The sequence below is a fragment of the Leptinotarsa decemlineata genome, unplaced genomic scaffold (assembly GCF_025532065.1).
Source record: "Leptinotarsa decemlineata unplaced genomic scaffold, Ldec_3_MD MMD2_tig00004307_RagTag_RagTag, whole genome shotgun sequence".
In the NCBI taxonomy this organism is placed as follows: domain Eukaryota; kingdom Metazoa; phylum Arthropoda; class Insecta; order Coleoptera; family Chrysomelidae; genus Leptinotarsa; species Leptinotarsa decemlineata.
In genome coordinates this window covers 8,016,926-8,029,332 of record NW_027412606.1, presented here as the reverse complement: position 1 = coordinate 8,029,332, position 12,407 = coordinate 8,016,926, and the positions used below count along the sequence as shown (strand labels likewise).

Here is a 12,407-nt window from a genome sequence, read left to right as displayed (position 1 = left end):
TTAGAAAGCCCACTAGATCACCTGATACGACGCCTGTAGATGTTTTTGGTGGGATACGTGACATCTGAAGTACACGAAATATATTCGTTTATCAGAACGCGTGGATGGAAAAAATGGTGTTTGCAACGGAATAACCCCAAGAGTAGGTATTTGTAAGAAATACATGTGTAAACATGATAAACATTTTGAACATTTATCAGAATTAACTGTAGTGTGGTTTTGAATACAACTATGACATTTATCTTTCGTTTGCAAATCCTTGAAATGAATATGAAACTGCTGATTACGCAAGAACGGCTATTTTAAATACCCATCGAACGAGGTATCACAAATCCCCCTTTTCATTCAAAAAAAGTTGGTATAGTCATATATATATATATATATATATATATATATATATATATATATATATATATATATATTCCATTATTTATAAAAATGTATTATAAATTATTGAACGAAATTCAGTTTGAGTATTCTAGGTAACCCATACATTGACGATAATTCAATACAATAGAGAATTCTTGAATATTTTCTCAAAACTATTTATTGACAAATGATGGTAGTTTTCACGAAGGAAATTCACGGACAAATAAAGGAAGAGTTTTGAGCTTCAGTAGTTTTTTTTAAGTTTATCTTTTACTTCAATAATAATACAAAAGTTGCGCATTGAGTCGTTTTCTTGTGAAGAATAGAGGGTCTAATGGGTATTAAAAATAACTTTATGCACGATCGGGCGTAAAATAGCATTTTAACACCCGGATTTCCGGGCGAAAAGTAGCACATTATTGCCCGCGGATTACTTTATCGCTCGGCGGGCGATAAAATCGTTGAGCAGGCGCTAAAGTGAATTTCAATCTCATATCGGTAGACATCTATATTCCCATGATTTCAATGAATGCAAAATTATTGAAACATATATCTGAATTATAAAGGAGTGCACATTACGAGTTGAGAATCCATCAACCACGATCATCAGACTATCAATACATCCATTGTACCAATAGGTAACTCATAATGAGCCTTCCAGTATAACTCAAGACATTAATGTTTCAATAATTGTGGTGGCTCATTTGAATATTATAATTTTCCCAATATTTCTGTGATGCAAAATCATATGATCAAACCCAAAACTTTGCTAACAATAATATAACGAAAACAATGGATATCATCAATTTAAAAAATGAAATATATATTGACAATATAATTAGAACAGCTATTCATGGAAATATTTGGAATTATTGTTTTCTGTTGTAGATATTTAATTTCAACTGATTCCTTTTTCCTAGATATAACCTTTCACAACAGTCGTCGACTTCCACCTAGCATGTCTTTTAATGTTGACTATATCCTCGCCTGCATCTGCTAACATAGTTGTTGAGGAACGTCTGAAGCAGTGACCAGTATATTCTTTCGCATTAGAAAGACCTAGGTAACTGGCTATTCTGAGAGGTATATGACCGAATGTATTTTTTTCGATAACCTGTCTGGTACACTTGCCATTTTTATAATATGAAAAAACCCAAAAATTAATCACTCCTAAATACATCCCAAATATGTCTCTCTTCCAGGAGCATATATTTACTATTTGTTACCAACAAGTACTGCAGAGTAACATATTGCCAAAGTGTCTATGTTGGGTGATTATTGAATCATTAGACCAGATATTCAACTTGTTGAATAACCAATTACAACAGCTCTCTTTGGTGAAGGAACTTATTTAGGCTTTTCATGTCGAAATATTTCTACAGTCATAACAAATATAATGCTGTTACTTCTCTCTGGACTCTGGTTTGGATATATTTGAAAAAGCTGTCTCAGCTCCACTATGCAGTACTTATATTGTGCTGTGTATTCACTTTTGTTCAAAACTGCATAACTTGAACACTGAATTCCAGTCGAATTATCTGCAATTACTTTCGGAAATACTCAGGCATTTCAACGATTTGTATCACTACAAGACTTAGTTGAATGAAATTATGACCTGGAATTTTCAATCAATCAAATTCGACTGCCATTCCAGTTCATCGATACTCTTCTCTATGAGATTGATTCCACCAAAACAAACCGTGTTTCACCAGTTTCACAAAATCAAACTTTTCAGCAACTGCAGGGCCTTTCAATTTTCAAAATTTAATGTAGATCAGTGATTCGAAAGCATATTTTGAAATTTGATATTTCCTTCAGATTCATACAGAAATATCTTCAATAGGGAGTTTTAGATTTCATGCATTTCACCACGACATCACTACATAATGGGAGAGAGATCCCCCATGATTCTACAAGAGTCAAATTCTGAAGTATTTCTACGTTTAGGTGTACCCAATAGTTACAAAACTGGAAAATGGAAAACACTTTCCACCATATAGGTGTGACTGAGTCCAGGAAAGTTTATGAAACAAAATACAACTTCAACTGAGAAAAAGAAATTTCAGAATTGATGGCAATTTGTAGAATCGTATTTCATCTTCTATCTAGCGGGCAAATTGATGAGAGAAAATCATAAAATTTTAAATTTTGATAAAATAGTTCCGGATGGAATTGTTCAAGAAATACTAGCCTCATTTTTTCAATGCACAAGTGAAACACAGAAAATAGTTTTTTGTTTTCACAAAACTTGTTCGAATGTACCTAACTTGGTAGAGAGAAACAACTCTTCCTTTATTGTTTGCACCATTATATATATATATATATATATATATATATATATATATATATATATATATATATATATATATAAACAGGGTGTTCCTTAAAGATTATGCAGATTATGTTTTCAAATATTATTAGGGAATTGGTAATGCGTTATGAAGCAATTTTCAGATTCTCATTCATTTTAGAATTGATCTAATTTCTTAATTTGCTTTCTGTCGATTTTTATTTTTTTGAGTGAAAATCATGCGTCGGACAAAGAAATACCAGGAGATCAAATTTTCTCAAAAATGAATGAGGATTTCAAAAATGATTTTATTTTGAAAAGAAAGCATTGGCGTAGTACTTTTTCCCAAAAATATTCAATGCGAAAATCGTAGGGGTGCCACTGTTTGAAAAAATACAAATTTGTGTACATCAGAAAATGCGCCTTGAGTCATAGAACATATGTACCAAATATACCAAAGATGTCTACAAAATTATCTCAGTTATTATTAAAAAACTGATTATTTTTGAAAACTTTGCCACCCTATATCTCAAAAGTTAAGGCGTTTAGGACATACGTCCATAGGACGTATGTCCTATGGACGTATGTCTAAGAATTAACTCCTTAAATATTAGCATGTGTTTAAGGAACACCCTGTATATAGAAATATATATGCCATTTGGAATTTAATTCCATTAATTACACCTTACCCATTGTTCAATTTCATTTTTACGTACAAAGTGTTGAGTAGATACTTAATTTAAATTTATGGAAAATTCAGCTCTTATAAAATAAATTCAACTTTCTATTTAAAATGATTTTGTTGAGTCACAGTCACTGAAAAAGTGTTATCTAGTGACATGTTGTGAATTCGTTCATAGGAATCCTACTATAGGTATGCCTAAATGAAAACATTTTCTATAAACATTATTAAAATTCATAAACTGCAATTATTTTGGAAAATATGAAAAAATGTGATAATTATTGATTCTGATTATTTAAATCTACTTGGTGTTTAGCCTTGCTTAAAATACAACATCGAGGATAAAATATCGAGTTTATACATGATGAATCTATAATTTGCTGAAAGGAAAAGTAACTTCGCAACAATTTAAGTTTCAAAATATGTGCTTCGAAATAGTTCTTGATTGAATGTATGGTTGTTCCTTATTATGGTAGACAAACTCAAATCGAGTTGATCAAGAAAATTGAATATTTCATTAGTTCGGAGTTCCATTGTCTAATATGATATGAATTGATTGAAAATCCCTGAAGGAATCTGCAAAAAAATTAAAAAAGAGATTAGCTGAAAAACAACAATTATATTAAGCAAAAAAAACTGAAATTACCATGAAATAAAATACAAGCAACAACCAAAAAATCAAAAGAAAATACTAAACACGAGATGATAATTAAAAAAATATATTAACAAGAAATGAAAATTAAAAGAATCCAAACCAAGTTACTTCACGAAGTTTTGATTGTTAGTATCCACAATCATCTTCGGGTGATAACTGGACTTATTCCTCTGAGATCTGACTATTAAAAGGTCATTCGACCTTCCTAATTTCTTTTTTAATTTGTTACAGATTCTTTCAGGTATTTCAAATCAATTTATATCATATTAGACAATGGAAGTCCAAACTAATGAAATGTACCAAGAAACAGTGTCAAATACCTTCAAACAAAAGAAAATTTAATTTGTACAGATTCTGATTTTTTGATATTTCCACAATTTGAGTTATAAATGAATATAAATATTTGAATATGATTTATTGCATTTTTCCTGGAATGCCTCTGGTATAATGTTTCCATAAAAAATCAACTCCAATATTTACAAGTATGAATTCTTACACTTTACTCCTATCTGTGAGTTTTAATATAACAAGTGAAATATATGGCTCCAATAATGCCGATTTCGAAATCGAACCTTATAATACGATATAAAGACAAACAAATCTACTATCAGTGGTTGGCTCTTATTTCTATTATAAAGTCTGAGGTATAAGTGTCTGATAAGTTGATACAATAACTATCTTCTTCCTGAAACGAAAGAAAACTGAAATATTTTTCCTATTCAAAATACAGTGAAAAAAGGGTAAATAAGTCGAGTTCAATGCGGATTAAAACCTTATGATAATTCATGATCTCCTTAATGAAATGAATAAAAACACTTTTCTCTAAATACCACTGGTAGATTTTATTTATATGACCGGTTTCGGGTTTTATACTTGATAGTGGGTCAAACCCGAAACCGGTCGTATAAATAAAATCTACCAGTGGTATTTAGACAAAAGTGTTTTTACTCATTTCGTTTAACTCGAATTAAATGAATAAGTTTTTCAATACTAATTTGCTACTCACAAGGTTTAATTTCACAGTGAACTCATGTCGGAACGAATTATTTTCTTGTACAAGTTGGTTCACAAAACAGGAGAAACAATAGTTCTCATATCGTTGAGTTAAACAGGAAATTTTATTTTCACAAAAAAAGTCGTTTTCAAGAGGATTGCAAGATAGAGCTCAACCACTAATAGGTATCTGAAGTGTTAAAATGGAAACATCAGCATTCTTCTGAAACAGTTAAAAACTATCACTATGATAATTGACTTTTACGATTCAAAATAATACTTCAAGTCCATCCATCAGTCGAACATTATTACTAGATGAACAAAACATTTCTACACATATATCAGCGCCATTATTAATGTCCGTGTGGCGAAAATTGGCACCAATATCTTCTTAGCTTATCTGAAAAATAACAGTTTATCATAAGTTATTTAACTGATGGATAAATGTTCAGAATAATATATGATTTTGTTCAGGAATGTATTGCTTGTATAGTGACTGCTAACTGAAATTGTTTGATTCGGTATGTTTTTTCATTTTGACTCCATTTCAAGAGTTAATCTCTATCGAATCATCTGAAAGAACAATACGTTCAGGCCAGTCTCAACTCCCTACACTGTAGGTAAATGGACTGAAACTTATCAGAAAACAACTACTTCCCTGGCTAATACCACGAAGGGTGTTGGATTATATCCGACAGGTGTCAGTGCAGGATTCTTGACTGAAGTTATTCCTGCATATGCTGTTGGCGATATATTGCCGCAATATATTCTCAATTATTGGAATACACTTGCAGACCGGTTTCGGGCTGTTTGGCCACTCGTCAGTGCAAAGAAGTGTCTATCAACAACATAAAGTCGATAATTTCCGATAATTGAAAATCGAATTCCTTCAGAGTATCATTCTTCGAACTAGGATGAAGCGGACAACAAACAACAGGTTTGTTATCGCCCCATCTACCTGTGAACGGGGTTCCAAGTGCATATCCGAAATTTGCCAAAGTCCTCGTATAAGGAAAGAAAACTTTTCACATGAAGTCAGTGAGCATACCTGAAGACTGGCTATAAATCAAATCATTCTGGCCAGTCTCAACTTCCTACACTGCAGGTTGATGGACTGACCCATCAGGAAACAACTACTCCCTTGGCTAATACCACGAAGGGCGTTGAATTATATCCGACAGGTGTCAGTGCAGGATTCTTCACTGAAGTTATTCCTGCATTTTTTTTTTCAAAAACTACGATTTGATCTTCACAAAGCAGAAGCTTATAATAGCATGATTCACAGATTAGTCAATGTTCCTCTTTCAATAGATAATTTCGATAGAGAACTTAATATCATCAAGCAAATTGCGGTTAACAATGGGTTTAAAGCCGAATTAATGAACAAAATACTTACCAAGAAAGTTTTTCCAATTGATGAGGAAGATAATCAAAATTATAAAGCTTTAACGTATTTTGGACAACCAACGGAAAAAGTGGATTCATTTTTGAGGAAATGAGATATTAAAATTGCATATAGAACAAGTAATACGTTGGGAAAGTTAGTTAAAAATAATAAAGACAAAACATTTAAATTCGAGAAATCAGGGGTATATAAATTAAAGTGTGGAACGTGCCCTAAGGTGTATATTGGTCAAACTGGCAGGACATTTAGGAATCGAATCCAGGAACATCATACGAGCAAAACAAATTCAACATATTCAAATCATCTTCTACGAGAAAATCATATCTCCAACGAAGAGTGCTTCAGGTGATCATAATTGAACAGGTACGTTAAGTTCAGTTAATTTTTTTGGAGGTAGTCTCAATTATGGTTAACTGTAGTATATAAATAATAATGTTCTGATTGATTCGTCTATTACTTGATGAAGATCCATAGTAATTTCAAAAACTACACCTCACGATTTGATCTCCACAAACTCAATTTGAAAATATATCACAACATGTTTCACTAAGACATTAGCTTTTTCAAGTGAGGATAATCACAACATGTTTCGCTAAGACATTTAGCTTTTTCAAGTGATTTATCCTCACTTGAAAAAGCTAATGTCTTAGCGAAACATGTTGTGATATATTTTCAAATTAAGTTTGTGGAGATCAAATCGTGAGGTGTAGTTTTTGACAAACTAAATATTAATGTTGAGAACAACTTGAATAATAAATCACTTGAAAAAGCTAATGTTTTAGCGAAACATGTGTTATATTTTTCAAATAAAGTAAAAAAAAAGTTTATGGAGATCAAATCGTCAGGTGTAGTTTAGAAAATACTATGGATCTTCATCAAGTAACGGCCGAATCAATCAGAAAAATTCCTGCATATGCTGTTGTCCCCTTCAAAATAGCCCCCCTGAGATATGCCAGCGTATTTTCCAGTCCTCGAAACAGTTCTGATATGCACTTTTTGGTATGTTTTTGAGCTCTCTTAGCTATTTGGTTTTTATCTTCTCCAATTGTCGCCAACCATCGTCCTTTCATGAGTCTTTACAATCAGAGCAGGTGCAGGTGAACAGGTGCATTATCGTGTTGCAAAAGCCATGAATTGTTTTTCTATAATACCGGACGTTTTCTTCGCATTGCTTCTCGCAAGCGGCATATAACTTCAAGATAATAGTCCTTATTGATCGTATGGTCATATGGCAAGAACTCCTGATACACTAGGACACATTAATCGAAGAAAACAGTGAGCAAATCTTCGACATTTGATCAAACTGTGCGTGCTTTTTTGGTCTTGGCTCTCCTGAGCTCTTCCATCGGAACGATTGGACTTTAGTTTCGATGTCATAACCATATAACTATGATACTTCACCAATTATGGATAGCCGTTGACGTCATTCAACAATTCCTGAGCGATGCTCTTGCGACGGTTTTTTTTGGAAAAAATTAGTAGTAATCGCTGTCACATGCTTCATGCCCAAAATTTACGAAAAAATTGCATAACAGGAATCAACCTGATATCCTCAGCAACTTCTCTCATAGTGATTCGACTATCCTCCATAGCACCTTTCTCCACTTTCTCAATATTTTCATCTGCTATTGATCTGCTGAGGCGTCCAAGGCGAATGTCGTCATTCACATCTTCCCGACCTTCTGTGAAAAACTTTTTATGCCGTAAATATGTTTCTGACTCAGAGTACAATCACCGCATGCCTTTGTCAACATTTCAAGTGTTTCTGAGCACTCAATTTCATTCCATGCAAATTCTGTGATAAATTTTTTTCGACAGCATTAAGTCGCTGAACACGCAAAAAAACCCTTTTATGCTTCTCACCAACAAACTAAAAATGCTAAACAACTGAAATCATGAACATATGTTTGAAACAAATGTACCAACTTGAAAAAATCGCTAATCGAATGTATATGTATCGCGCGAAATTTGAATATCCAACTTATTTTTTGTACGGCCCTCTATGTAGTCAACATGGCATATTGGCTGTCCTTGTTCATCTTCCACTGCCCGAACCACTGTGCATGCTGTTTCTGGCGAGTGCATTGGCTTGAGTTGTGGGAGTTGAGCAAACCGGCCATCAGATGCCTGCTTCCACGTAGCCCCGCTGGATGAATGACACTGAGCCTATCAGCTGTCTCTACGGAACCTTTGAGATACTGGGCGCCCTCTCGTCGTAGCATCGCCTTGCCACGGTAATGCGGGGCTCTGCCGTGATTGATCTTCATTCCCTAGCTACTCGTGGGACTTTTATGGACAGAGTAAATAGAGTCTATAGAGGAGATGGATGTCGAGTTTACGACTCCGACTGACCTCCCTGTAAATTCACTCTTGATCCAATAACTGAACCTAAAAACAAAGGTTTGGTGGTGCAGCAAGGAAAAGACTGAGTCGTCTCTTGAAGAGCGGGATACCTTACAAAACCTCCTTGCCCTAAATTCTTGAGCGGCGTACGCAGAATCTGTCTCAGGTGGAGGAACAAACCCCCCATGAGCAGGTTAGCAAACGTTTGCGCTCAAGAGATGATTCACCAAAACCAGAGGCGAAAAAACCCTGCACAGTTGAATCTGAGGCATCGTCAGGTGGGAAGGTTGTCGCGAGTATCAAGGTGGAAATCTTGCACCTTGACTATCCGACTGCCTCATTAACGATGGAATAGCAGAGCATTTACAGTTCGGCAGAGCCAAACTCTTACCATCAGACCCGAAAGACCACTCACCATACAAACTAATCGGCTTCGTTAAGAAGCTGGGTTTATTTGGTCGAGTTTGAGTAGGTGTGAGCCATAATAAACCCTTGCGGGTTGCGGTGTAGGGTCGAATAGACCCACTCACTTTGGACCCAACCTAACCTAACCTAACTCATCGCCCGCTATGATCATGAATGTCAAAATTATTTAATAATCGGCCACTTTCCGGTAACGAAAAGTGACTGATCTGTGCCCCTAACTGACAGATTCATGCCATGAAATTATTTTATAGTTGAGAAAAGCCTCCCCTGTAACCTTTCCGCATATTTTGTCTCACATACGTTCTATGAACTTTTTTAAATTTATTTTTTTTAATTTGATACACAAATCTATATATTGCTGTAAAGTGCTGGCTGTCGTTTCCTTCTAGGTCGAAGCTTTTAGAAATAAAATTCATAACTCGGTTCAAGTCCAGCCGTACGGTGATTACAGTTCAGATATCAGTTGCTTCTTGAGAGAAATCTTTGGACTGCTCTTTTTACCTCCGTTTGAAGTCAGTGAATATTTTGCTTTTGACTTCATTTTCGTTCAGCCTAAGGATTCTAATTTCATAAGCCCTAGTATTTAGATCCTTTGACATGAAGCATTTTTGTCTTCGGAAATTCTTAAATTTGTAGTTTTCGATTTCATAAGTACGACCAGGAAGTTGAGATTCTTGCTTCCAGTTGGCGTTACGGTCTAAACGCTCGGTCTCTATATAATAGGGACTACTATCGACAATGAGAATGAAAAGCGAATGCATTCTCTTGACTGTAGAGGAAAAACTACGGACCGAATTCAGTGGTAGGTACACCTACAGAAAAGGTATCGGACGGAATTCGATATGCATTCGATATGCATTCGATATGCTGCATATATGCAGCCAAATCCATTACCTAATATGTATTATTTTTACAGCACTTCAAAATTTCACGGAAGCACAGAAGATCCACATTTTAAATGTTTTATTCGGTGGTGGAATCCGACTTCAATTGTGAAAATTTCAACTTTGACTCGAAATTTAGGGACATATAGCCAGTTCTGACTAATAGATTCATTCTTCTGGTGATATAATCACCAGAAAAAATTTTGCAAATGCAATTCAAATCTCCATCCATTTAATTTTTTCTGGCGATGTAATTTCAATATACATTATTACTATTCATCTAGCTCTTGTATGAAAATTATTTTTAACGCACCTACTAAATATTCATAGTCTCTCACTGCAATTCCCGTGATAGGAAATCTTGATATTTGTCCGGAAAAACAACCGAGTAGTCAGTCATCGTCCATTCCGATGAGCTCTGCCTGCATCCTGCCCTTGTAGCGACAGCAGATCGTCATGCAAAAAATCCTTAGAGCCAGCCTGAACTGCGGACTGAGTGTTAGAAGGATGATGGATTTCCAGAAGGAGTTCAGGAAACCAAGCCACACTATAGCGAAGTGCAGAACCTAAGAAAAAAATGGTGTTTAATGATGGAGAATCGAACTTCTAATATCCATTGATGAATAATTTTGAAATTTCACAACCGATAAAAAATTAAATGAGAATATAATGAAATAATTGCCTTGATAGTAGATCACCTCAGTGAAATCTATGCCTTCCTACCAGATATTGATAAAAATTTACATGATTTCCAAACCAGAAATAATTCTGGAATTTCATTAATATTCATAACATTTTAAACATAGTTCCAACCTCCCTATGACACTTCTCCACTTGTTTTCCTCGAAACTAATAAGGGTGTTTGTCAAATAATTAATTTTAAATTGGGCATATTTGATATTGGGTGTTCTCATTGATTTATTTATATAACAGCAAATGTTTCTGATCACACTTGCATCATAACAGTTCTCTTTTGTTCCATAGTTTTATCATAGACAAACAAACACACCTTTTCAAACTGAATCACATGACAGCTGTCATTGTGAATTGTTTGTTGTCTCTCTCTTTGTTCTTCAACCACATGTCTTTTACCGGTAATCCATAATTTTAAAACGAATAACGACTTTTAGTAAATTAATTCAATAATCTTCTTTATATCAGTGAGGAGTCAACCTCTTTTAAGGTAGTGACTTGTTTTGTTGTATTGACATGTTTCAATTGTTCAAATGTAACATTTTTTTCGACACGGCCAACCTCACTAACAGTAAGTTGAGCATTTTCATAAAAATGTTTATATTGTACTATCACCAAACATATTTTGTAGCTTTTCCTTGAAGATGATAATAAATTTTATCGAAATATTGGAATTTCATTAATATTCATAATATTTTAAATATTTTCAAACATAGTTCCAACCTTCCTATGACAGGGTTTTACTTTCATATAACAACACTTCTTCACTTGTTTTCCTCAAAACTAATAAGGGTGTTGTGAAATAATTAATTTTGAATTGGGCATATTTGATATTGGGTTTTCTCATTGATTTATTTATATAACAGCAGATGTTTCTGATCACACTTGCATCATAACAGTTCTCTTTTGTTCCATAGTTTTATCATAGACAAACAAACACACCTTTTCAAACTGAATCACATGACAGCTGTCATTGTGAATTGTTTGTTGTATCTCTCTTTGTTCTTCAACCACATGTCTTTTACCGGTAATCCATAATTTTAAAACGAATAACGATTTTTATTAAATTAATTCAATAATCTTCTTTATATCAGTGAGGAGTCAACCTCTTTTAAGGTAGTGACTTGTTTTGTTGTATTGACATGTTTCAATTGATCAAATGTAATATTTTTTTCGACACGGCCATCCTCACTAACAGTAAAGTCAAGCATTTTCATAAAAATGTTTATATTGTACTATCACCAAACATATTTTGTAGCTTTTCCTTGAAGATAATAATAAATTTTATCGAAATATTGGAATAACTTGTGTTATAAGAGTACACTTCCGTTCTGCTGATCACCCAAATATATTTTTTAAGATTTGTTCTTAACTAGTCAGCAAAGGCTGTCCTTCAAATGTAATATATTATGTAGGGTCTTCCAACCGGTATTTACGAACTTATAACCACCATTTTGTTGAAGCTACATCTGTCAAATTAGTTGTAGTTTATTCAGTCTGTTTTGCCAAATCAACATGAACGGATATACTATTCAACAACACGTGAAAATTATAAAATTTTTCACAAATAAATGTTCATAAGTCCGAAACTTGACTAGTTAGGTATAGGTATGATATACATAGAAAGAAAGCAAATTTCAGCAGCTTTCCGAATTTTCAATAATATA

At 33.9% G+C, this 12,407-nt stretch overlaps 1 protein-coding gene across 6 annotated transcripts in view; it reads right to left on the bottom strand.

Moving 5' to 3' along the window:
* Positions 1-4,871: 4,871 nt before the first annotated feature.
* Positions 4,872-12,407, bottom strand: part of DopEcR (G-protein coupled receptor DopEcR) — a 133,270-nt gene continuing 125,734 nt past the window's right edge. For all 6 annotated transcript variants that reach the window (XM_074178902.1, XM_074178901.1, XM_074178907.1 and 3 more), the window contains 2 exons: positions 10,361-10,613; positions 4,872-5,389 (listed from right to left, as the gene is read on the bottom strand). In XM_074178902.1, the coding sequence (XP_074035003.1) occupies positions 10,440-10,613 (174 nt within the window). In that variant the 3' untranslated portion in view covers positions 4,872-5,389; positions 10,361-10,439. The remainder of the gene's footprint in view (positions 5,390-10,360; positions 10,614-12,407) is intronic.